Genomic DNA, 27,671 nt, shown 5'->3' with positions numbered 1-27,671 from the left:
TCCCCCTTTTTTTCCCTTTCTATCTGTATCTTTTCTAGTATTCTTTGCCTCCGTTTGTTCCTTTTGTTCATGTGTCGTACATGTGTGCCAGTGCCAACTCCTTAAGAAGAGGAAGAAGACCCCTGTAACCTCAGTCTTGAGAAAGGACAGGCTCTGTCCGAAACGTCGACTCAAAAGAAATCTATGGCTAAATGAAGCGTTTTCAACTTTGAATTTTTGCCTCTAGCAACCAAATACGTTTATCTTTCTACACTGCATATATATATATATATATATATATATATATATATATATATATATATATATATATATATATATATATATATATATATATATATATATATATATATATATATATATATATATATATATATATAAATAGGACCGATCTTTTTCCCTCTTGAAAAAGATCGGTCCTCCGATCGAAACGTCGAGTAAAATAAAATAAAAATGTTTCCTTAAACGAAGCGTATACATCGATGTGTATATATATATATATATATATATATATATATATATATATATATATATATATATATATATATATATATATATATATATATACAGAGAGCAGACAAGGTTAAGGAAATGAGGGACTGGTTTTTGACAAACCTATGAAGGGAGCCAACAGTCACCGAAACCATAGTGCATAGGAGAATGTTTTAATTATTTTAACGTGTAGTGCTAATCAGTCGAATAATAATACTTAGATTAATCTATCGCTTAAAGAAAATTACTTTAAAGCAGCAGAAAAAACAACCATGGCGCCGGTGGGATCGGAACCCACGACCTCCGAATATCGCGTCCGGTGCTCTTACCAACTGAGCTACGGCGACGGCTGTCCAATCTGCTGCTTTCGTGGGTATTTATGTTTACTGCGTGTAAGCGAACCTTGAGAGTGTTCACCAGCGCCACCCTCGTCGCGATAGATTAATCTAAGTACTATTATCCCACTCATTAGCACTACGCATTAAAAAAAAATTTAAACATTCTCCTATGCACCATGGTTTCGGTGACTGTTGGCTCCCTTCATATGTTTATATATATATATATATATATATATATATATATATATATATATATATATATATATATATATATATATATATATATATATATATATATATATATATATATATATGTGTGTGTGTGTGTGTGTGTGTGTGTGTGTGTGTGTGTGTGTGTGTGTGTGTGTGTGTGTGTGTGTGTGTGTGTGTGTGTGTGTGTGTGTAAATCGTTAGGCATCAGTCTTTAAGCAACCTGCCGAATCCAAGGACTGCACAGACTGTTGAAGACCCATACTCACAGGGAGGAGACCCAGTTGATGATTTCGCAAACACGGCCACCAAGAGTGATCTTTATGCTGCTGGTTGATTCGCGCCACCAGTAGCCAAAGTTGTCACCCGCAATTGTCAGCATCGTGCCGCCTGATGTGGGCCCGCTCTTCGGATTCACCTGGCAGAAACCATAGCAGGTGCTTACAATAATGTACTGGAAGGCGCGCCAGCAATCGCAGCGCAATTTCTATATTATAATGTTGTATAGTGTCTATTATTTGGGAATGTCTAAATGCTCTCTCCAAGCAAGTGGAAGCAACGGTAGTGGCGACTTGTATTCTGTCACTTACATAGAACCTCCTATTGCGTTTTAATCAAGCTCTGCAGCCTGTTTCTACTTTTCAGCAATTGATGATGCCTCATGTAGACGTAGGTGTTTGCTGCACAAAGTTTGTACCACTGACCTTTGTTCTGCAATACGGGCGCTATAACAGGTGCAGTTTCAGAGCAGGCGACGTAGTGGGAAAGACGTATAAGCACTCGCAACCTATTAGTGCGAAAGCCTTCCTTCACGAGGTCCAACCGGCTGATCCAATTTCTGTGAAGCTCGATCTTGAAGGTGACCTTGACCAAGGGTAGGATAGCACAGCCCGTGCGTAAATAAAACAAATACTGCAGCGACAGGGTTACGAACCCACGGCAGCGCGAACAGATCAGCTTCGCTGGCCACTGCGCGAGTGCACTGTACTGTCGCCGCAGCCGATCAGGCCTCGTGTTAACCTGCAACACACTCTCGCGCTGTGCATTGCACACTGTCGTCTCCATCGATGTCTACCTGTGCCGCGAGCACATAAGATCAGCTGAACCTCGATCAGAGCATAACCTTAGTCTAATATCGTCGGCAGATGTGGCGAAGAACCAGTAAGGCCAAACTATGCGCCAGCAACGATGAACGCATGCTTTCGCACGTCTACGCAATTTGATAATAATTAATAATTGGTTTTTGGGGCAAAGGAAAGGCGCAGTATCTGCCTCATATATCGTTGGACACCTGAACCGCGCCGTAAGAAAAGGGATAAAGGAGGGAGTGAAAGAAGAAAGGAAGAAGGAGGTGCCGTAGTGGAGGGCTCCGGAATAATTTCTACCACCTGGGGATCTTTACCATGCACTGACATCGCGCAGCACACGGGCGCCTTAACGTTTTTCCTCCATAAAAAACGCAGCCGCCGCGGTCAGTTTCGAACCCGGGAACTCCGGATCAGTAGTCGAGCGCCCTAACCACTGAGCCACCGCAGCGGGTTACGCAATTTGATGATTATTTATTTTTAGGGCGCAAGGGAATATATGGCCAAAGAGCGCCATGGCAGAAGGTATTTTCTATTTCTCAAGGTAGGGTCAAAAACCCATTTCCCAAGCATTTCACCCTAATGAAGACGAGCACCAGATCAGGGGAAAGCTTGTACCCATTGTATCACCGGTGGGTACCCGGTGGCACTGGGGATCGAACCCCGCACCTCCCGTATGCGAGGCGGATGCTCAACCACTTGGCCACCGCTGAGGTACTCAACTTAGCTACGCTGAAACGCTGCCACTTTCTTGCCTATATTTATTTAGTTCTATTGCTTCTGTTGTTCTTCAGTGCCGAGGAGGACATCTGTATTCGGTTCTCAAAAGGCGCCTTCAGACCATCGACAATTCCCGTCAGGACCAAGCTCCCTGTAGTGCCCACACCCATCCTGTCGTTCGTTTTTTTACTTGGCTTATCTGTTTCCGATGTTATTTTAATTTCCCTCTTAAACTTTCATTAATTATTAAAACTTTCACCATAATAATTAGCTAGATTTTGTGCACATTTTATGCAAATATCGCCATCCTACTGCTTTTTACTAACGACTTTCAAACACGAATTCTTGTCTGTTTCGACCTGCAGGAGCTTGCTACTCTGAAATGGTCATATATTAGCGAAGTTTTCTTGCTATTGCTACTGATTAGACTTGATGGGTACCTCATTATACAGCGCTTGGTGTTCTCAGCTCTTTCCTAAAAAATCTGGCGCCAGCAGCGCCGTCCGCACGCGCAAAACCCGAGACCCAGCAGTAACAAAGCGCCCTCGGGCATCCACAACCAGTAAAGATGAATTTCACTCCTTAGAACCCAGTGTATGGCACCCAGCATCTCTCGCATGCATACGAGGGGGATGCGCTAAAACCTAGGCTACTGCTGCGGCATCCTTGTTGTTGCAGCGTTAACTGTATTAACGCGACCGAGTTGAAGGTCCTGTTACCCAGAAAATTTGTTGTCGGCGTTGTGAGCAATAAATAGGGCGGCTTAGGGTGGCGCAGGCAGCCACCCCCGGTGAAGGAATATAGGTGGGCAACCAAGGTCACGCGACCTTGCTGAGGTCTTCACAACCTAACCACCAGATTGTGAGCAAGCTAACCACCCTGGCAGGCGGCAGTTAAATTAATGGTTGATCGCGAGAGGTTTTTCGAGAAAAGCAACTTGGGTCGCGCAGGACCCTGCGGAGGAAGCACTTGCCATCGCAGGGCAGACGCGCATCCCTTAATTAACCGCTGGACCATTGATCAATGATTGACATGAGGACTCCCAGAAACACATGACTGCTAAGTTGAGAATGACCGATTCCGCTTATATGGGCATTAAGTCAATAAACATATCGCTTCATACCTTTAAGGCGGAGCGTTAGTGTCTCTTTCAATTTTTATCTTTCTCTTCCGTTTTGCGCTGTTTGCGTCAAAGTCTGCAAGTCCACCACCGGGCAAACAGGGACAAAACTACACGTTGAGGCGTAACCGGGACCCTAGGCCGCCCTTCGAGTGGTCTAGTGCTTAAAGTGTTCACTGAAATATGTGAACTATAATATGGCAGTATTTATGCTCGTAACATGTGTATTTAAAATCGCAAGCGACCGGTGATTTTTGCTAATTTCATTTAGTACCGTTCTTCTTCACCTTTCTCTTTATCTTATCACCATGCAGTCCGGTTTATATCTGCAATTAGTTGTATTTGCTTATATTTTGTTTTCCCTTCTCGACTGAGGTAGCTCCTCTATGGAAAGCGATGTTAGCAGCGCGAGTTGAGACGTTGCTAGGTTATTTTTATGTACAAGGAGGCAGGCCTGTTTGCCGAAAAATCAAAAAGAAAATCAAAAGTGCTCGACGCCCTGTCCCCCCATGAGTTGTCGCATCTTGCAGCTACATTTCTATATGTTGTTCGAACTCGGTTAGCACGTCCACAGTCAGACGCTTGATATGAGCTGCCCGCCGAAGTTCGGCAGTCTGTTGCTTTCTTTGACCGCACTGAGAACCCGGGAAGTATTCTTTTCTTTCATTCACTCTTCACATTTTGTCTTTTTTTCTGCACCTTTAGCATAGCACATGTTCCCTGTTTCGTTTTTATTTGTGTAGCCGTCCGTCACTGTCGTGAGAGATGTTGTGCGGTCCGGCGTACGGCTCCTTGCCCACACACGAAGTACGTTTGGAGAGTGTAGAACATGCCCTCAATGATCATCTTGTATCTCAATGTAGACAAAGGCACATTTGTAACTGTCCCCTGATGACGAGAATGACATTTTCCAAGCTGCAGTCGAACACCTTAAACTTAAAAATTCCGTTCGTCGTAACGATCTTAAGTGTAGGGAATTGATTGTGTTGTGATATATATATATATATATATATATATATATATATATATATATATATATATATATATATATATATATATATATATATATATATATATGTATATATATATATATATATATATATATATATATATATATATATATATATATATATATATATATATATATATATATATATATATATATATATATATATATATATATATATATATATTGTATGCTAATAGCTTAATGGGGGTCTCGGTTCTGGCAGTCTTGATGCCATAGGTAGCATAAGAGGGCTCTCGCACAGTTTCCGCCCTCGCCGTTAGATGACGTTCTACGTCACACTTGCGCTATTACAGGACGTGCTACGTCCACCGCTATGGACGAGGGTGGCGCTGGTGAACACTCTCAAGGTTCGCTTACACGCAAAACATAAATACCAACGAAAGCAGCAGATTGGACAGCCGTCGCCGTAGCTCAGTTCGTAAGAGCACCGGACGCGATATTCGGAGGTCGTGGGTTCGGATCCCACCGGCGGCACGGTTGTTTTTTCTGCTGCTTTATAAGTCATTTTCTTTAAAAAAGCAAATTGATTGACACTAGATATTAAAAAAAAGAAACATTCCCCTATGCACCTTGATTTCGGTGACTGTTGGCTTCCTTAATATGTTTGTCAAACGAGCCCCTCACTTCATTTGCCTTGTTTGCTAATAGCTTAACGAGGGTCTCGGTTCTGGCAGTCTTGATGCCATAGGTAGCATAAGAAAGCTCTCGCATAGTTTCAGCCCTCACCGTTAGATGACGTTCCACATCACACTCGCGGTATTACAGGACGTGCTACGTCCGCCGCTGTGGACGAGGGTGGCGCTGGTGAACACTCTCAAGGTTCGCTTACACCCAATAAACATAAATACCCACGAGATCAGCAGATTGGACAGCCGTCGCCGTAGCTCAGTTGGTAAGAGCACCGGACGCGATATTCGGAGGTCGTGGGTTCGGATACCACCGGCGGCATGGTTGTTTTTTCTGCTGCTTTATAAGTCATTTTCTTTAAAAAAAAACAAATTGATTGGCACTAGATATTAAAAAAAAGAAACATTACCCTATGCACCTTGATTTCGGTGACTGTTGGCTTCCTTAATATGTTTGTCAAACGAGCCCCTCACTTCATTTGCCTTGTTTGCTAATAGCTTAACGAGGGTCTCGGTTCTGGCAGTCTTGATGCCATAGGTAGCATAAGAGGGCTCTCGCATAGTTTCAGCCCTCACCGTTAGATGACGTTCCACGTCACACTCGCGGTATTACAGGACGTGCTACGTCCGCCGCTGTGGACGAGGGTGGCGCTGGTGAACACTCTCAAGGTTCGCTTACACCCAATAAACATAAATACCCACGAGATCAGCAGATTGGACAGCCGTCGCCGTAGCTCAGTTGGTAGTGCACCGGACGCGATATTCGGAGGTCGTGTGGTCGGATCCCATCGGCGGGGTGGTTGTTTTTTCTGCTGTTTTATAACGCTCACACCGCTCTGTGAGGGTTAGGTTACACGGAATATAAATACCCTCGAAAGTAGAAGATCGGAAAGCCGGCGCCATACTTCGATTCGAGCACCGTACGCGACAAACAAAGGTTGTGGCTTCGGATGGCTTTGACGTCATGTGCTTGTTTTAATTCTACTTTGTAATCAATTATCCTTCTGGCAGATATTTGTTACACTACTAATTTTTTTAGTGATGAACATGACAAATTAAAAGTGAAAACTAATTCGCCTATGTATTCCTTGGTTTCCGTTGCTTTTGGCTTTCTTCACATCATATTTTATGCGCTATTTATATGCTTCCAAGTGGGCACCGGCAGTACTGCTGCCAGAGTAACCAAAAATTTTAGCCGGTTCTGTTGAGAAATCGCAAAGCTCGCCTAAGTCCGCAACGGCAGCTTTATGAATCTGCACAGGAGAGAGAAAAAGCGGTTGAGGAGACATATAGCTTCATTAGACTTGAAGAACAGCAGCTGAGGGCTCTGGTAGGCTAAGAAAATGAAACAGCGAGGAATATTGAGCACGCTCTCAAGAGGGATAAATATGAGAGGCTCAAAGCGGCGCCACGTAAAGCACTAAAAGCTCCGAGGGACGCAGAGCTCGCTGGCGAGCTGGAACAGAGCCCGCTGAATGCGGCGAGTTCCCAACAGGCGAAAGCAGCCGGAGAAGCTATGTGCGCTGTCGATGTCGAAGAACAGAAGGGAGCCACGACGAAGGCCATTCCAGCTGGTAAAGAAAGTGGCGAATACCGGAGTGCAGCTACCGCTATCTATTAAACTCCCAAGCTAGAAAGCCAGAAAGCAAATTGATGCCAATGCCTACGCAAATATTTTATCATGACGTACTGGTTGCTTGCTACATATTATTTCTACCTTAACAGTTTGCACTATTTCAGCTTTTCAAGGAATTTTTCAATTATATGCCTTACCCTCTGTAAGACGTCCTCACGTCCATGAACATGGTCCGGGTTCTAGAGAAAGTAATAGTTATATCGTTATAGCCTAGTGCTGCACAACATGTTCATATCCAACTTTTCCATGACTTCACTAGGAATCATCATCATACAGTAGAATTTATTCTTTTTTTATCTAAATAATAAAGATTGACAAAATATTGTGTTTTAAGCGAAAACATATTTCAACTAGGGCAATATTCCGCTAGGAATCAATAAAGGCCGTCTTTCGCTACTGTAGTTAACGACCCATTTCCAGAAAAAATTCTCGCGCTCTGCAGTTTCATTCGTGTACAGGCCCACGCGGTCAACATTATCGCGACATTATCGCGACACATCTGTAAACGTTATCGCGACAAATCTTCCATAAGACAAGCCGTGTTTTTTCTCGTGTTAAATTTCATTTCGCTCGAAAGAAATGAAATGAAATTTATTCAGAACTCGATGTGCGTCTTTGTTGCAAGTTAGTGTTGCTTTTGCGAATACTTACACCTAAATATTCGCATTATGGTAAATGTATAATTAACTTTTCATAGCACCCTGATACGCTCCGTTGTTCAAATGTCATTCAGAAAACTCGTAAAAAATATCAGAATCCCTGAAGTCAATTATAAACTACCTTACTATTGATAAAAGGTATTGTAGATACAACTGCTCGTTTCTTTAAAATCTTACGAGTTTGCATTGCATGCCAAAGATACATTATAATATGATCTATTGACCGCGGTAGCGGCAGCGAAAGGACGTGGCCTAACTTCTGCGTGACTTTGCATTTTGCAGTCTTTTGTGGTGGGATGACTGCCGCACCCCATCCTGCACATCGTGTTGCGGCGCCTTGCTATCAGCATATCGCTCGGCCACCGGTGTCACGAAGATTTTCTGCGCACGGCTGCAACTGTTTGCATCGCCCTTCGCTGAGGATTCAACGCTCTCTTGACAGCGGAAGAATTCTTGCCGGAGCTTTCGACTGGTGGTGTGCTTGGATGACCATTCACTCTGCAGCGGTCGCGGCAGCGAAAGGACGTGACCTAACTTCTACGTGACTTTGCTTGCATTTTTGCAGGTGCGCAAGTTTTAAACATAGTGATCCTCTTTCCCCCTCTCCACTCCTGTTTCCTGCCGTGCTGCTGCTAGTGTTTTCGGTTTTCTGTACAGTGCCGTTTTGTTTGCGTTATTTCTCTGCATAACGAATCACAGCTGAGAGCACTTCATAATGACGCGTTGTTATGTATGTCGCTCGAACTTGCGGGATGACGGAAACGTCATTGTCTGCAGTTAATGCTAATTCAGCTTCCATAGCTCTGCGTGTTCACGAATGAGTGAAGGGATATTTTTGGCAATGCGTGAACCTAAAAAGAAGCCTTCGAAATGTGAAACATGCAGAACTAGTGGCGCGAAAGGTAGCGGCTCTGCTGCGAACCACAAGGAGGATGCTAACATTAAGGTCATTGTTGTAGAAATAAACAGAACGCTTACTTCCCTTCGTCCACTGAATGAGAAAATTGACAGTATAGAGGAGTCTGTTAACATGATCACAAGTCAGCTCACGGAGTTTCGGAAACGTCTTGACACACAAGACAAGGAAATTAAACACATCAAAGGAAGGGTTGGCAAACATGAAAGCGACAACGCAGCGAAAGAAGTTAACCAGCTGAAACTTGAAGTTGGCGATCTCGAATGGCGCAGCAGACGCCTTAACATTGAAATTCATGGTGTTTCTGAAACAGCTGAAGAAAATTTGCTCGAAAAGGTGAATCAAATTGCTGCAAAGCTAGGGGCTTAAGAAATTAAGCAGTGCGATGTCACAGCCCTTCATCGCCTGCCCGCAAAGAAAGGAAAGGTGCCAGGAGGGCTTGTTCGCTTTGCGCAGCACGGCATGCGAGATTCCTGGGTCTAAAAAAGGAAAACAATTGCAAGGACTACAACAGGACACGTACATATCTGAAAACCTGACTAAGCACTCTAGGACCATCTTTACACTGCGAAAACTTGGGCAAAAGAAGCGGGCTATGATTTTGTATGGCACACTAATGGTAAGGTGCTAGTCCGCCGAAAGAGGGGAGAAACAGCAGCTGTATTCAGGAACCCGAGTGATTTGTCAGCTTTGAGCGGATAAACTGTTCTACTGTGTGCAAGAGTAGCCCCAACATAGCTCATCAAGGGCACATTACAGTAACAGAATTGCTTAAATCCTTCCACATTAAAAAAAGCAGTTTTCTTCGCTGTTCTCATTTAAATGTTCAATGCATAGGAAACAAGGTCGTGGTACTTGAAGGTTTGTTTAGTGAGTTCAGAAACCCTTTCGATATAGTAATGGTCACTGAGACATGGCAAGCAAGCAGCTTCGATCTTTTTCACATGCCCGCAATGAAAACGTTTAGCGTACATAGGTCGACTCATAGAGGAGGTGGCGTGTCGCTACTGGTGAAGAACTCCTTGCAAGCGAATTTATTGGATGAATTCACCTTTGTCAAAAATTATTACGAAATGGTTTGTGTAAAATTACAAAATTTAATCTTAGCTGCCTGCTACCGTCCTCGCGATCGAAGCATATCAGAGTTTTTTAGCTTCATGGATCATTTCTTATCTTTCATAAATGAAAATCAATTTAATGTTATCATCGGTGGCGACTTTAACAATGACTTCAGTAGTAACAGCGAAGCAAAACTTGATTTTGAAAACCTTCTTGCCTGCAATGACTGCAGAAACTGCATTGAGTCATCGACCCCAGTGACTCTCCTCGGAAACCATAACTGGTTTGTTTATAAGCAATTATGGCACATCTTCGGTAAAGAGCTGTGTCCTTATTTATCCTGTGAGTGACCACATGCCTTTGTGCTGTAGTGTTCAAACAAAGTGTCTTAACATTATGAACGCTGATACACCTATATCGTATCAACATGTGACTCAAGCCGCCCTGGATGCTTTTCGAGTCGAAATCTGCCAGACATGTTGGAATACTGTCCTAACTGAAACGGACCCAGAAACCGCTTATGAGACCTTCTTGCAACAATTTGTTCCTATTTATAAAAAACATTGTGCCCAAAAGCATAGTTCGAGTGTTAAAGGTGCTCGCAAGCCATGGATTACTCGAGCGCATATTAAAAAAAATTGATAGAAAAGATTCCCTTCTTACGAAGTTTATACGGACCAAAAACGAAGCTGACCTTCGCGCCTTTAAAAGCTTTCGCAATGCGTTAAGTAAGGAGCTGAAGAGTGCAACCGATATGTACTATCTGCGAATTTTCTCATCTTGTTGAGGCACAGATGTACTTTGGAATAAATTAAATTCACTAATGGGACGGAATTCAGGAAAGGAAGCAGTTAAAGAAATTGTTCACCAGGATCAAACAATTACTGGGCAGGCTATGTTTGATACATTTAATGATTATTTTGCTCATAGAGATTTTAACATTGTATCGTCGACTGCTTATAATGTTTAGGTCAGGTGAATATGAGTTCATTCTTCTTAGTACCCACAGATACAAACGAAATGCAGCCTATATTTTTAAGCCTCAAGAACTCTCACGCTTGTGATGCAAACGGTGCACAGATAAAGCCGATTAAATATGTTGTTGATTTAATAAGCCCTGTGCTTGTCTATATCTACAACCTTTCCATATCGTTGGGTAAATTTCCGCCAGAAATGCAAATAGCACGTGTAATACCTGTCTATAAAAAAGGTTGGAGGCATGAAGTCAACAACTATAGGCCGATATTAATCCTTCCCGTGTTTTCCAAAGACCTGGAAAAAGTAATTAATAGTTGTTTGTATTCATTTTGTAATAAACATGCCATTATAACAACATCCCAGTACGGTTTTCAAAAGAACCGATCTACAGATTTGGTAATACTGGATCAAAAAGAGTATATTTTGCACAATTTCGAGATTAAACAATTCGTTGTAGGCGTATTTGTTGACTTCACCCAGGCATTTGATTATATCCATCATAACATTATCTTCGAAAAATTAGAGCACAACGGCATCCATGGGCTTCCGCTTACTTTGTTGAAAAGCTTTCTTTCACATAGGTGTAAGTTTGTTTCTGTTAACACTTTGGTATCGAGCAAGAAGCAAATCATATCCTTAGTACCACAGGGTATCATTTTGGGCCCTTTGCTTTTCATTCTGTACATAAATGATTTGGTTAATATAGCGTCAGAAAGTAAATAAATTCTTTATGCTGATGACACCAGCATCTTCACTGTCTCTCCAAATGTCAATGACACATTTGTAAAAGCACACGAGGTCTGGCGGGCGTTAGATATATGGACGAGAAATAACCACCTAAAGGTGAATGCTACACAAACAAAAGCAATAATTTTTCAACCTAGAGGTAAAAAGGCCGCCATGATTACTGATCTAATATTTAAATCTTCAAAGATTCAAATTACGCAGTGCGTTAAAGTTCTTGGAATATATTTTTTCGAACACTTGCAGGGGGATGACCATGTAACTTTTTTGTTGAACAGACTGAGTAGTACGATAGGGATAGTAAATAGAAACAGATGTCTTTTACCTGAGAGCGTGAAGTTAATCATATGCAGGTCTCTGTTCGCATCTTACCTAAATTATTCATTTATAATATGGGGAACAACCCCAGAGGGTAATCTAAACAAATTTCTAATAACACAAAATAAATTCCTATGCATTATTGATAACGTACCATACTTGCAATCTACCTTTCAGCTTTTTAAACAGTTCAATATACTCAGAGTTAGTGAGCTATATAAGTTTAGGTTATCACAAGAATATTATATTAGTCAAAAGCGCGGAAGCAGTAAGTACCCTTACCGACATTGCCAGACTATGCTTAGCCGATTCAGTATACACCATCAGGTTTGCCCCATTTTGGAAAATATCTACCTGCTGGACTAATTACGGTCGACAAATGCTGCATGATCTGTTACCACGTATGTTAAATGACTACATAAATCAAGGTATCGACATTTATAAAGTGCAACTTTCTGAACTCATCGCAATGTTCATCCGCGAATCTTTATTATTTTGTGTACCATGTGATATGCGCCCAGTTGATGCAGTGTGATGTAGTTTATTTTTATAAGTTGAGTGTTTGTACCACTTGGTACGGTTCCATTTTTATTGCTGTATATTTTACTTTATACGGACTGAGCTCGATGCGTCCTAGAACTTTAATTTTTCTGCTTTTCTCGCCGCTGCCACTGCCTGATAAGTGGGGCCAAGGACAACTCAAGCCGTGCTTGAACGGCTTTTCCCTTGGCTCTTTTTTTCACTGTATAGTGAAAAAAAAAAGAATGAATGAATGATCCCGAATATTTCCATAAATGACAGCCGTAATATCGAGGTTCATTTCTCGCGCAATAAAAGTGACCATATTTGAGTACTGTTCTTGATTTGTTTGCGTAGATTAGTATTCATGGCTGTAAAGTGAGAATCATATGTATTTTCTTTTAAAGCGAAACATACCCAGACTGTAAACGTGAATTACCCTGTGAGTAAGTAGGACGGAAGTAACCGATCTTCAAGCGCACTGCCTGATTGGTTAATACATGGTGCCTTAGCACCACGGTAGATTCCGTGCAATAAATAAAACTAATGCTATACTTTCGGCAATGGAGGCATATTCCACCGCTGATCATAGTAACTGAAGGCAACTGGCTAGTTAATAAATGGATTTGGAACCTCGTTTAAAATATTGATCACTGATAGAACTTCTCATTATTAAGGGGATTCTGGTTCCATTGCCACCAATGAGTTTTCCGCAATTTTAGTGACGACAATGAAAATGTGTCCCAATATTTGGGCAGAATACTCTGCCCCTATTAGGGCGTGCGCTAGAGGGCCCATTGCTCGGTTTAGAGTGCAGATTCCGCAATGCATCCGTCTGCCTCAGGCCCACACGTCGAGCGGGCATCTAGTGAGTGCGCCGGTGCGCTTTCCAAGCCCTCTGACTCTATAGAAATGAGGTCTTATCCTCCCGATGCAATTACGTGGAGGAGTTGGGGTCTCACGTACATGCGACCACCACGCACAGAAGAGTACCTCTTCGAAAGAAAACGTATGCGTGTTGCCGCCGACTGCCACCGGTATGCAGAGAACCGGACGGCGCGCATTAAACAGATGCCATCGCCGATGCCTACTTTACGAAACACTTCATGCAAGACGGGTTCAAAGTTTCATGCAGCGAGTGCTATCGAGTGTGGTTCACGTCAGGCTTCACGCGTGGACACCATCAACATCACGACATGCTCTCAAGGGCGTTCGCAGCAGAAAATGTCAGCACACGCGCACTTAGCTCCACAAGCAAGGATAGTTTAAAGAAACAGAAGATGCCCATAGTGTCTGGAAGTAACGGCTTCGAGTACCCAGAATAATAACCTCAGTTAGAACCGCTCAACGTCACTGAACGTGCACACTTAGCAAAAACAGCCTTAGTCACAGTAAATGGTGTCTTCTAGCGCCCTCCCATAAAGATGTTTTGAGGCCTCCATCATCACGATCATCAGCCTGACTACACCCACTGCAAGGCAAAGGCCTCTCCCATGTGTGGCGCAAAAAGATCAGATCTGCTTAATCTCGATCAGAGCTTAACTTGAGTAATATCGTCGCAAGACGTGCCGATAACCGATCAAATCAAAAGTATGAGCCAACCAGGCTAAACAAACGTTTTCGCACGGCTACTCGGTTTAACTACGTTAAAAAACTACCACTTTTGTGGTCGTCTGAAAGCCAGGCGGCGACGGAGGCACAGGCTGCGGGATTTGTAAGTTTGTAATCTGCTTGTGCTTTTTGAGCTTATCCGGTTGCTTTTTGTCGTCGACCAAGCGATATAACCAAACAATCAATAGTTCGAAGCTGTAAAGGGCTTCCCAGCAATTTTCATCACCATCTGCTGCACGATAGCTCACTAAAAAAATGGCGGTGGTTTGGCTCTGGTTAAACCTGGAGAGACGCGATAGCTACAGCTGGCCGAGTGGAACTTGGTCACGTGCCCAACCACGTGATCAGCCACGGCACCACGACGCCGGAAGCTGCTCCTCACCACGTGACCAACCACGTGACAGCGTGGTGGCGCACCACGCTGTGGCTGCGCCGCCACGCTGAAGGCTCGAAATGCTACCGTAAGTTATCTATCGCTACAAAAACAGAGCAGAATAAGTTGAAAACGAGAATATCACCGAAGGTAATCTGGCATGACAGTTTGTTTTCCGCTATATATTTTAAAGCTTTGTTTCTTAATATGGCTGAGGAGCACTGCAGCCTCATAAGCTCAGTGAAGACCTCGGCACTGAAACTGTATTCCATTGCAGTTTTATGCTGATAGGTGGCGACAGAAAAAAATGAAGCTGTGAGAATGAGGCCTAAATTGGGCTCCAGCAGAGTGAAAGTGCGAGCAAAGAAAGTCAGGTATAGCTGTAGCACTGGACGTTTCAGAGCAACAGCTCAATGTAGCTTACTGCAGCGCAAAACTACGGGAATCCGTCATCTTGTACCGCGCCAGACGCCTATCCAGCAGCATATATGAAAAGCGAGCCAGCAGGAATAGCAACAAAGAGAACGTCAACAAAGAGAGACGAGAAGCAGACGAGACGCTAGGAGGCGATGCGGACATCACATAGTGATGTTTATGTACTGAATTTAGGACTTGAGGAGCGTTAATATCATGGTTCTGTTTTCAAATTGGGATTGAAAAAGAGGAAAACCTTTCCTGCGCTTCATGAGTAATGATGATGATGGATTTTTATGGCGCAAGGGCGTCTTGGCCAAGGAGCGCCATGGCACAAGGTATCTTTCGATTACTTAACGTGGGGTCAAAGACTCGTTTTTCAACCATTTCAGCCCTTACTAGCCGAGCAGCAGACCAGGGGAAAGCTTGTACCCATTGTATCACCAATGGTTACCCGGCGGCACTGGATGAAACCAAACACCTCCCGCATGCGAGGCGGATGCTCAAGCACTCGATCACCGCTGCTTTATGAATCAGTAAATTAACAAAATAGTTCATTTGGCTCGTTTTCTCCTCATACTGATGGATTAGATGTTTGCACATATGGGGTTTAGAATGCGACGTCAACGACTTAAGTGCAATTTTGGATTGATTCTTGTTTACAACATAAACACTGTCAACAAGATTCAATCCAAATTGGCGCTTAAACACTTGGCGTCGCCATTGAAACGCCATGTATGGAGACATTTACTGCATCAGTATGGTGCAAAACTGTGATATATTCCCTAGTTTATTTTTCACCGAATAATATAGCGTAAAGGAGGATTCTCCTGTTTTCTACTCCCATTTTTAAATAGTTTCTTGGTCGCAATGCTTCCAGGTCTCGAATGAAAAAAACAAAAAACAGCATTTTGCGTCGTCCGCACCGCCGCCTGCCGTCTCGTCTGCTTCCGGCAAGTCGTGTGATAAAGGCGGTGAATGACGGCCCTTGGTATCCATCGCTGCATGATCTATCGCTGTTCGCTTCTGCTGCTTCATGGGCGCCTGACGCTATATGTGATGTCGGATCTTCGTCGTTTCAAGCTAAGGTAAGTTACATTGATCTACTCTACTGACGCTACCAGCTGGCTCGCATCATGCCTCATCTTTCTTTCATCACGCCAACTTCCTGTTATAGCCCCGCTTTGGCCTTATTGCCAAAGCTTTTTTTCGTTCTCGTTCGCGTGGTGTCTTGCAGCGGACTATAGTGTGGTGCTTCAGTACGGAACTGTGATGGAATAGTTTAAATGCCGAGACCCACAGACTTTTCAAGCTCTGCCTGAGTGTTCGAGATTTTGATGTGTCACTACTGCTCTTCCGTAGGGACGTAGAACAGAACCTTGGTCCCATGTCAGATGAACTACTCACCGAATTACTTTACGGCCAAAAATCATCCACAAAATGACTCGGCAAAGAGCCCAGCAGTTGCTTAGGCCTCCGCCTACGCCACCGCTGGGCTTGCAGACGGCGACGAAGCTTGGGACACGTGATTACGTGAGAACGTTGCAGTTGCGTAAGCTAAACTGCCGGCTGCCCCCGTAGCTACCTTTCCGTTCCGGCTGCTGCCGCTGATTTAGGAATGAGCCTGAATGAGGATGAATAACCATGGCGCCATGTTTAGATGTCATTTCAGTGGGTAATATATCTTTACTCCATTATGGTTTAAGATACCGCCCCTCTAAAGGTGTTTAAATAAGATGTTCTATGTATATCGACTAAATAAATCGTTTTTATAGGTGTGCTCTTAAAGACAAGCAATTCATTCCTATTAGGGTGCTTTTTTGCTAAGTGTTTTTGTGTAGTGGCATTTTTACTCGGTGTACTTCTAATACCCTATCTTGTTAGGAGAGTAAAGAAGTATTTCATATATATGGTACAAATAAAGCTTACTTTAGGGTGTGCTTTAGAACACAAGCCACGTACTCCCGTCAAGGCGTTTTTTTTTTCTTTCTTGAGTGAGTGACGTATCAGGTTGCATGCACGGTGCATGTTTTGGTTTATTATAATGAAGTTGATCTCAAGGTTATAAGCAATGCTGAGGGTCTTCTCAGTTTGTAACTGACACAAAAACAAGCACCTCAATATTTTTAGCATGACGCATGAAAACGCTTTTGACTGTACTACAGAATGCGTCTGAGTGAGTTTATAACTCTAGTTACCCCAGCTTCATAAAATGAAAAACCTAAAAACAATAAAAAAGAAACCTGCCAGTTTACCAAATTTACAGTGCCAGTGCATTAAACTACAGTGGAGTGGAACCCTTGTGCTTACGTTGTAGACTTCAATAGGGCATTGATCGAAGAATAGGTTTGTGCCCTTTGGACATTCGCCTGAGTGGGCGCAGCGGCCATCGCACCATCCGCACCGCAGTGGGTCCTCGTGGCTTCGCAAGCATTTGGAACACGTGCGGTAGATGCTGCATGACCCGACCGGAAACTTTAGAACCTGCAGGAAAAACAAGTATGGAAAGATGATAAAGGTGCATGCAGTGTCATTTTAATCGAAGCGCACTGAATATTCTAATTCCGGCCGCGGCGTTCGCACTTCGATGGAGGCGAAATGCAAGAGGACCGTGTACCGTGCGATGTCAGTGCACGTTAAAGAAATCCAGGTGGTCCAGATCACCCGAAGCCAACCACTACGGCGTTACTCATAGTCTGAGTCGCTTTGGGACTTCAATCCTATAAACCAAACCAGATTATCCGCAACTGTCAGCTGACAGGACGGTTACGAAACCAAGATATACGCTCGAGCCAATGCCAGCTACAAGCCTAATGAAGGAACAAGATCGAAGTAATTCGTCCTTATTGGTGAACCTGCTAGCAGGTCATCTGGTCGTTCTTACAGTGAGATGCGTACATCCACACTGGTATGGTAAGTGAGAAAAGTAATATTCTTAATCTCCTCGTCCATCGTCAATGAAGACCAGAAGTGGATTGCAAGGAGTGCGCAGCGCATTTTAGAACGTCTCAAAAAGGGATAGCTGCACTAACGGCCAGCCAAGCATTTGTCTGCTGGTCGTGGCTCCACCTTCGGCCGCTTCTGTTCTTTGAGCTGGGCGGCGCGCTGGGTTTTTCTCGCTGTTTTTGTGGGTTGACGGGCCTCCGCCATTCCTGTTAGCTGCAATCCCCGGCCCTTTTCATGCTTACTTGCCATCCCGTTTAGCGCCAAGTGTTTTTCGTGCTGTGCAGTGCTCTTAGCGTCGCTTGCTGCTCTCTCTCCTGCACTATGCGATTTTACAGCTGTTCACTTCCGGCTGGCGTAACACTAGCGTTGTAAAAAAAGCCTTACTGCAGGCCCGAGGATAAGGGCTACGCGGTGTAATGCACAATATTTGTGCAAAGAAAACCGAAACAATTTCTTTCGATTGAAAGTAAGGCGGTGACAAAAGTCAGGATTGACAACTGGAGAAGTGTTACCTTTTAATGTCCTGCACAGGACAAAATAGAAGGGGAGGGGTAGAGGAGAAAATTGCGGAGAAAACAAAGCAACGATTTAGATCAAATATTCACCAAGGGCCGTCATTCGTTCGAAATCTCCTGCGGAAGCGCCGGCTCCTTAGCACTGATGCTTCCTTCACTACACTGCTGCGCTGGTTTCCTGGCGACTTCCGGCCACCCTCTGCGCACAGGCGCTGTCTTCTCCGGACCATCCTCTGTAGAGTGCATAGTGCTTAGACAGGCGAAGTCTAAGGGTGGGCTCCTTATAACGGGTCTCGCCGTAAACCAGGGCTAACTGTGGCTCATAGAAGGTGGCTTGGGCTAACATTCTTCCACAATACCTCAGGCACACTGATTTCGATCCTCGCACATTACTACCGAAGCGGCAGCGCCTTGATGCTGCTCTTCGCGAGATGCACCAAGTTACCACGCTACGAATGAAGAGGACTTCGCATCGGCGAGAAGAAAGGATATTCTGTGTTTTATTGGGTTAGGGTGGCGCAGTCATCTAAGGCTATCATGCGTCAAGCTCTAGGTATAAGGAAAAATTGTTTGCAGTATAACTTTATAAACAACGAAAAAAACAAGAGCGGTTTAGACGGCCTCTAAAATTAGTGCGTATCTTAGTACTGAAAAAGGAAATAAATTTCAGAAGTGCCTAATAGGAAAGCTATGAAGAAGGTCGGGTAACCTCCGCAACTATACTTAATAATAATTGGTTTTTGGGTGTGGGGAAAGGAAATGGCGCAGTGTCTGTCTCATATGTCGTTGGACACCTGAACCGCGCCGTAAGGGAAGGGATAAAGGAGGGAGTGAAAGAAAGGAAGAAAGAGGTGCCGTAGTGGAGGGCTCCGGAATAATTTCGACCACCTGGGGATCTTTAACGTGCACTGACATCGCACAGCACACGGGCGCCTTAGCGTTTTTCCTCCATAAAAACGCAGCCGCCGCGGTCGGGTTCGAACCCGGGAACAACAACTATACTTGGCTGGACAAGAATTTCGAGGCTTCCAACAAAGCAAATAAAAACCTTGGTTAGAAAAAGTTTCTTTGACATTGCCGCTGGGATTGAAAGTACAAAACATTGAGCCATATATATGCTTATACACAACTCTGCTCAGAATCTATATGTTGAGGCTATGCCGAATAACTATGTATACAACGAACACGTTTCCTAGGGTTTCGCGATGCCATGAAATACCGCTCGGCCACCCTTAACCATTTTCCTGTCTTCAGGAAAAAAATTGCGGTAGTTCTTAAGGCACGCTTGTGTAAAATTTGGGCAAAGAAAGCTGCATGTGTGTGTATTAATTAGATATCAAATTTCTTTATCCGACTGCAAGGGCAGATAAAACTGGCAGCGGTCTGCAGGCGGTGGCCTAAAGATTTTAGGTATGATGGACAGTAACTACGCATTTAAATACAAAATCGGTGCGTCTAACTTTCATTGTGTCAGATGCTGGGGTAAAAAATTTACCAAACTAGAAATCACTCGCAGGCTACATCTTCGTCGAGAGCAGTTGTAAACATGCAATTCATTGTAGGAAAGTAATACCGTAATCTAGGACGGCTCATATATAATGAGCGCCGCACGCCAGACTTAAGGAGTCTCCCTCAGCACCCAATTTTCTTTCCTTTAGCTTCCTTTCGCGAGCGACAGCGCGCCCGGTTTTCTTTGCTGCTGTTTATGGTTGGCGACCTGCGCCAGCAGCGCTCGCCACGTGTCGAAGAATAGGCGATAGTGCCTGCCCGTGCTGCACAGAACGTTCGGGACATTCGCCGCGGTTGGTCGCCGCCGTCACCGCCGTCACCGCCTCCACCGACCACCCCGTCGAAAAACAACAAATTAGAGCTGGTTACTGGCCGTGCTGATAGATGGCGCCACGGGATCCGCGTTTTAGGCATTGTGTGCATTACGTAATGACGGAAACTCATGCCGCTCCGTTTCCTAGCTTATCAGGTGTCACCAGGGCTACAGGGCATAACTTGGGCTCCTTCGCCCACCGCGGGACCACGACTGCGCTGTTCAGGCGGCAGCGCAGCACGTAGCACCAGACGTACTGAAAGTTTCACCACAGTTCCTCTAGGTTCGCCTCCGTGTTCTCGTTCATTCTCGCGCCAAGGTCAACCGCGGTGCGCCGACAACTGCAGCAGACCTTCTGCAAAAGTGTGGAAAAACTAGGAAAACTCTGGCATTATCCTCGCCAGACACGCCTTTCAGTCGCCCAGCTCTTAATGGTCAATGTTTTAACGAAACACCGGCGTTAATTTGTCATCAGAAAAGCGATCGGCCCACCTTGTCACCCGTCAAGAAATATCCGAACTCTCCCTTGCTGTCCAGAGCTGTACTCTTCTCTATAAGAGTTCCCTCGCCGTTTGAGACGTCTGTCCAGTACAGAAGCTTTGATGAGTCGCCGACACGTACCACCTAAATAAAAAAACAACAACATAGGACAGGGCACCCTCCGGAATAAGTGAAGGCGCTGAGGGTGACAAATCGAGTACAAGGGAAAGGGCTGCCGGTATTGGTTTCAAAACCACCCGGAAAGGGAAAGTAAAAGGAGGCAGAGTGAAATGGTGTGAAAAAATTTACTAGCGGAGGGACAGGACACCCCTGAAGCGCAGGAACCACTTTCTCTCGCTTTAGTGCTGATGCGCCGGACGAGCTCCGCATACGCAAAGAATGCGTTTCTTCATAACAGGGACCAATAGCGCCTTGCAATACTGATTTTGCACGAGTATGGCACGTTTAGAGCGCCGGACTACATTGGATTAATTACTTTCTAGGTTTACTTTTAGTATAATTATTCTTGGAAGCTATCATACCTGTGCACGCAGTCGTGCATACTCTTTAGGCGCAACCTGAACATTTGTGACGCTTGTTTATTGGTCATGTAGAGCGCTTTAATGCACACAACCAAAGGCGACCAGCGCATAAGCCCTTCTCTCTACTAGGGGCACATAAGCACAATTTGGCGAGTGGGGCAAAAGGAAGACCACGTGTTACGTTTCAGTCTAGCAGAAGCCAGAAAAGTACCGGAAGAAAATGAGGTGAAATTATTTGTTTTCGTGGAGAGTGAACTGACGTGCCTATTTTTTTTTATTAGCGCTATTCGCTTTCGCCAAAGTGAAAAAAAAAATGCTATCGCATGTAATATATTTAGACGCGCTGTCTAGTGAGAAGTACTGGTTAAAGGTCCCGTGAAATAAACCTTTAATGTACTGCGGCGCGCTCATATCTCACAAGGTGTGATGTAATGAACATGAATGATGGCAGATGTGTGATGGATCATATAGCTTGCCCTAAATGAACAATGTTACGCTTACCTTGTGGATGTACCCTTCGCTGTCACCCACCCACGCAACGGTGACACCATTTTGCTCCATGAGTGTGACGGATGTTGCGAGCCCCTGTCTGAACTCCATAGTCGCTGTCCCAGTCAGTGGTTCCAGACCCTCGATGTAACTGTTTACACCGGGTGTGCAGATATTTGCGCTCCAGCTGGTTTCCTTCTGTAAAAATGTGAAATAACGTTTCAAAATTCAAATATCTGCTCTTCAGTAAGAATGAGCTTGAAATATCTGGGAAAGGAATTAAAAGTGCTATTTTTTATTTGCGTGCATTATATTATATAGTTTTAGCGGGGGTCTCCCAGCCGATCTGGAAGTTCTGGCTTGTTATGAAGTTTTATTTTTGCGTATATTTCTTTGGTCAGCATCGGCTTTGGTTGCAGAGCTGACTACACGCATCGCTTAAAGACAATTACCTCTGTGCCACAAGCGACCAAGAGAGGTTTGAGTATATAGGATCAATGAGCGCTTACGTACCTATTGCCGTGACGCGTAATAAGTGCCACCTTGCCCTTGAAATGACTAACGCAATGTCGGCATTAACCATATAGGTACGAAAAATAATTTTATCTGTTCGTGATGGGAATAAAAGGTAAGGGAGGTTACCTTAGTAAACTCTGACTTACTGATTGATGACAATGCTCGGCTAAGGAACATGCGGAAAACTTTTGCAGCATTTTGCAGACCTTAACAGGTGAAACATAACGCCCGGTGTAAAAATTATTACGAAGGAAACTAAATAAATGTACAACAGTCTCCAAAGGGAACAACTGTTTAGGATCAGCGGCGAACCACTGGAAGTGTTCGAGAAATCCCTCTACACAGGGCAAGTAGTGCTTGCAAATGCGGGCCACGAGAGTCGACATAGCGAGAGGAACAAGTAAATATAAGCAGGCCTATAACGAAATGTGTAACGTATAGAAGGATAATGGAGAGTTTTAGTATAGAGGAAACGAACTTGCGTATACATATACCAGACACCGGCAGCTCACGCGCAGTGGCAGGAGCGGGAACAACACGCGCACGCGGCCGGCATCCGGTAATCAGGATTACATGGACGCTATTACCTCTGCGCAATGTTAAAAGTATCTACTTCTCCAGAATGACTGCTACACTTGGCGCATAAGTCTAAGTTAAAACCCGTGTCAGCACTCTACCATGGCTGCACTTACACTGCATTTGGCAACGAGAATGGCTCGCGACTCACCAGAGGATCGGCTTCCGCGCAAGTGACCACTAGTTCTATGCTAAGGCAATGACTCGATATTTCACGCCTGAGTTCAGTGGAAAGGATAGTTCCTAAAAATTCTTGCACGAAGAAATCCAATTTTTCTTCGAAGTCAACAGCGCCGCGGAAATAACCAACGTACAGCATGAACAATCGCAGATTAGGGATTAGGACATGGCTTCTGTCAATAAGCCATAACAAATATGTGGGTGGAAAACCAATCACGTGGCCACCCTGTGCAAGAAGACTTTGTCGTGCCTCGTGCTGCCTTGGTCTGGCAAGTTTTGCATTCAATGGTGTCACGTGTGTACTGTAGATATGCGTGCCACTGCTGGCAGTAGTAGTTTAGGCGCCTGTGAAAAAATACTGGTAGGGTGTTAACGTTGTTAAACCGAGTAGACGTGCAAAAACATGTGTTTTGCCTGGTTAGTTCAAGGTTTTGCGTTGTGTTTAGCCTGTGTTTAGCTTAACACGAGGCGTGATCGGCTACGGTGAAAGCATAGTGCTCTCGTGCATCAAGGTAAAGCATTCTTGGTTGGGTCCGTGTTAAGTAAGCTCACCTTCAAGGTCAAGCTTTACCATAATTTCCTCTACTTTCTTTTGATCGCCTTTAATGTTTTCAACAATATTTTGTTTACAAATTCCAATGACACTAACTTTGTAGGTGCAGTGAACGGGCAAATTACAAATGGAGCTATGAGTGCCTACATGGAAATCGGTTCGATTGCGAATGTTACATGTACAATCAGCAGGAATGAAACGCGAACAATGCCTGCGTATAGAGCAAAATATTTATTCTGTGTACTTTCGGCTGCACTATACAGAAAGCATCACTCGTATTTCGGGGTAAACACCCTACCGAAGCATTACCAAGTATCCGGTTGTAATGGAAAAAGCGTGTTCACGTTTTATTCCGGCATTAGTGTACCTAGATGCCTCACGTTGACACTTCTCTTTGGAAATTGTTTTGTGAATATTATGTCGTACAAGCCATTCATCGCGGAGTTCGCGTCCCAGAACTTGGAGTTAGAAATAGACCTCACAGAAAACCACCACTTTTCGCAACGCCCTGATGAAGCTAGACTTCTGTTGATGGTGCAATGCAAGCATCAATGGAAACATTCCGAGAACTAATCGCATCCCGTAGCGGTCGTTACAGTTGTTTCATAAAGAAAAAGAACCGTTAACAAACTCGGTATTCATCACTTCATTATTTCGTCAGTCATTTCTCGCAGTAACTAGCGCTATAGCCACTCGTCGTAGCCTTGTGTTAAGTGTCTGTTAATATTTTAGCAGCGTTATCACAAAGGGTTTCCGGAATTTCTTGTGCAGGGCTTGGCTTGCCTTAACACCGTCAGCGTGACTAGCCGAATATTTTGTGCTCTCTTGTAATCTCGTGCCCAAGTTCTTGCACATTACCGAAGAATTAATCTTGTAAGCCATTCCTCCGCACACACTCTAAAAGCAATGTATATCATTATATCGTGACCCATGTAATACCCCAAATAGATTTCTTACCACTTTCTTCCAAATCTTCCTGTATTGCTCACCCCCCCCCCCCCCCCCCCCCAAGGAAAAAAAACTACGTTTTTTAAAGGGAAATTTCAGCTCTCATTGGCAACAACAAGTATTCTGGACAATGAGGAGCATAAAATACCTGCACATAGGGGTTAGCATGCATAATTCTAAATGTGGGTATAAGGACAAAAGTGCCAAGAAATAATTTGCGTTCTTTTGAGACCTCTTTCTACTGTTTGTTTTTGTGTGCGCTTTTTCAACCCAGCATTCTAACCAACTTGCCCAACTTCCTGTCCTTCTTACTGCGCACTTCTTGCCCCTTCTTGCAAGTACTCTAGAGTATAATGTACTCCACAAAGCGTAATTCATGCTTAGTGTTTAAGAAGCAAAGTCGGTTTTAGTATCTTCAACATCCCTTTTTATTTCACCCTGCAGGATCAACAACTGCGGGCTTCTCTTCATCCACTGAGCACTCCCCATGCGCATTGAAGGGTAGCGTAGCTGTCTCTCTCTCTCTCTGCTTTGCGAAAGTTTATTAGAAAATCATTTTATGGTCACATCGACAAGAACACTAACGATACGTACGCATTTTAAGTCCGACTTGTCGTGGAAGAAGAGTGAGAGCCTAGCCTTGGACGTGCCCTTGTTGCAGTTTTCGACGATCTGGTGGAATGCGGTCTCCACTGCATCCATGTCAAAGAAGCACAGCTCAGAGCCCTGGCGTCGGTCGCTGACATCCCAGCGGTCTTTAAAGGGAGTTCCAAAAGCAACGGCAAGAACTCCTGCTTTGTGGCTTGCTCCAGTAGATGAATGCTGTAGCGACGCGCTGACAGCAATCGTCCTATAAGGACTGAGGGGACCACCTTTCTTTGGACACCTTATCGGTAGCTCCACGTAGGTTAGGAAGGAAGGGTCACTTTCACACACACGAACTAGGCGTGTCTCGAAGGTGTTGTGGGAAGCGCCCTTGTTCTGTAACGTGACGAAGTAGGCAAAGTCATTGTAACTGAAACCATGCACGTAACGGGTACGGTGGTATTTCTTCAAGAGATCACTCACGTTTCGAGTGAATGAACGAAGACGAAAGGAATTCGGTTTGGTGAACACTCTGGCCGACAGTAAGTGAGGGTCGTATTCTCGAGGCCTGCCGTCATACGCCGATGCGACGAAGAGCACGTCCGAATGGCTCCCGCTGCCAAAAAAAGCGGCGGTGCTCCGTCTTGAAGCGAGGTAGTTGACTCTCAGATTCTTTTCCATGGGTTGGCTAGCTTCTAAATCTTGCGCGAGCTGGTGAACTGAGCAAATTCCTTGATAAGCTGTGCCGCAAGCGAGAATGTTGGAACCAGAGCTGAGCGGAAGGAGAACTTGGTTGTCGTTGTCGGCTACGCTCCTCTGGCTGTCACAGTGGAGAGGGTACGGAGGGCATAGGAGACTGTCATTTTTGGGCCCCGTGGAATGAATAGCTTCAAGCGAAAGAGTACTCGCCGAGAGTTTGTAAAGCGCATTGCGTCCAGCTAAAACTACTACGCCTGCGGCTCCATGCTGTCCTATGTACAAGACATTTTGAAGAGGTGCTTGATGAGCTCTGAATTCATTTATATATGTTACATCCATACCACTCGCAATATGTAAAAAAACGAGAAATATCACTGTTTTCACGTGAACTAACATCTAGCCGAACCAAAGCTTGCTGAAAGTGTCCAGTATACATGCGTCTGGCAGACTGCACAGCTTCCTTCAGAAATCATATGGGGTGTTGGAATCGGCCGTTTCTGAAAAAAAAAAAAAAACAATTTGGCAGTGATAAGCACTTCTGCGGGCTGAAGAGATTTTACGCACAGACAGTTATTGCAGTTGGTGCCTTGATTTAATATTAATATACAACTCAGGTGCTGAAGTCTGTGGGAGTGGGAGCTGAGTGCGCATAGAGTCTCTGTGTGCGCAGTGATGTCTTACACATGCCGCATAGCCACAGTCTGCTGGTTTCTGGCGTCAAATTTGATCCGCGCTCCTGGGAGCAAGGCCTGTCTTTTTAATTCCCCACAGGTGTTTTTCTATTTTATATTTCTGTCTTACAGTAGACCAAAAATTTGAGAATCCGGAAGTATTCTTCAAGAGTTTTGTTACTTCTGCAGCCGAAACACCCCTCGTTGGAATTGCGAAACTAAATGGAAAACGAAGAAAACACAATTGAATCGCTGCGCGGCTGGGCAGCCTGAAATCGAGAAATGAGGAGCTCGACTTGAGAGGGCAGTTTCAGACTGCACCCTTCTGGTGCTACCATAAGCTACACGTTCGGATGAATTACGCGTTGCTCGAGCTTTCGTGGTACGAAAGCCTTTCTGGGAACTTAATAGCTGGTTTGCTAACAAGAGAGGCACAAGAAAAAGAGTGAATCGAAAAGCAGAAGGATGGCATCTGCCATCAGAAAAATCAGAACAACCGCCCGCTCAAGAAATTGGAAGGAGAAAGGATATGTAATTATAGAACACTTTGTCAATTTTTTTTAGCGCAAACAGAGACAAATCGCAAGACGACACACAAAGCGAAAAAAGAGAGAACAAAGACGGCTTCGTACAAAATTTTCGGCAGAGAAGAAAGAATTGAATGAGGCGTACAGAAAAAAGATTAGTTGGCCACCGATGGTCGATCCAACAGAAATGCAATCTCATGAATCATTTGCATGATTACTGACACTCCTGTGCTTAGGTTCCGCTTTTCCGAATTCGCTTTACAATTCACTCACAACATTTCTTTCTACTTTCTCACATTTTACTGTACTTTGATTGCTTGCTGTTTCTGCTTGCTTCTTCTCCTTCCCTTCTTTTCTGAACCCAGCTGTCCGTTCTATATGTGACGTCGTTTCTTGACTGGGTCATAGTTCTGTTCCTTGAAGGAACGGCAGCCAACACGTTGTCGGCACCACGCTTACGTCTGCCCCTCACCCCACTCCGTGATGAAATCTGTTCTTTAAAACTGCTGACGATCTCACTCGGCTACTGAGCCGGAGTTCCCGGGTTCGAACCCGACCGCGGCGGCTGCGTTTCGATGGGGGCAAAGTACAAAGGCACCCGTTTGCTGTGCGATGTAGGTGCACGTTAAATATCCCCAGGTCGTCGAAACTATTCCGGAGGCCTCCGCTAAGGATCCTCTTTCTCTCTTCATTATCTCCCACATTCCTCCCTTTCCTTACGGCGCGGTTCGGTTGTCCAACGAGATGTGACACATTTGCTCCCCCGCCGCGGTGGCT

General features: G+C 44.5%; 1 protein-coding gene across 1 annotated transcript in view; it reads right to left on the bottom strand.

Annotated features, from left to right (window-relative positions):
- The window catches only part of LOC144099222 (hepatocyte growth factor receptor-like), a 78,978-nt gene that overhangs the window by 39,098 nt on the left and 12,209 nt on the right, over positions 1 to 27,671 (bottom strand). The window contains exons 2-6 of the mRNA XM_077632368.1: positions 24,998 to 26,193; positions 21,652 to 21,834; positions 20,621 to 20,752; positions 17,156 to 17,329; positions 1,307 to 1,455 (exon numbers count right to left, since the gene is read on the bottom strand). Of these exons, the coding sequence (XP_077488494.1) occupies positions 1,307 to 1,455; positions 17,156 to 17,329; positions 20,621 to 20,752; positions 21,652 to 21,834; positions 24,998 to 26,092 (1,733 nt within the window). The 5' untranslated portion in view covers positions 26,093 to 26,193. The remainder of the gene's footprint in view (positions 1 to 1,306; positions 1,456 to 17,155; positions 17,330 to 20,620; positions 20,753 to 21,651; positions 21,835 to 24,997; positions 26,194 to 27,671) is intronic.

The sequence above is a fragment of the Amblyomma americanum genome, chromosome 7 (assembly GCF_052857255.1).
Source record: "Amblyomma americanum isolate KBUSLIRL-KWMA chromosome 7, ASM5285725v1, whole genome shotgun sequence".
NCBI classification, from domain to species: Eukaryota; Metazoa; Arthropoda; class Arachnida; order Ixodida; family Ixodidae; genus Amblyomma; species Amblyomma americanum.
Note: the sequence above shows the minus strand (reverse complement) of the source record. Positions and strands in the feature narration are given on the sequence as shown.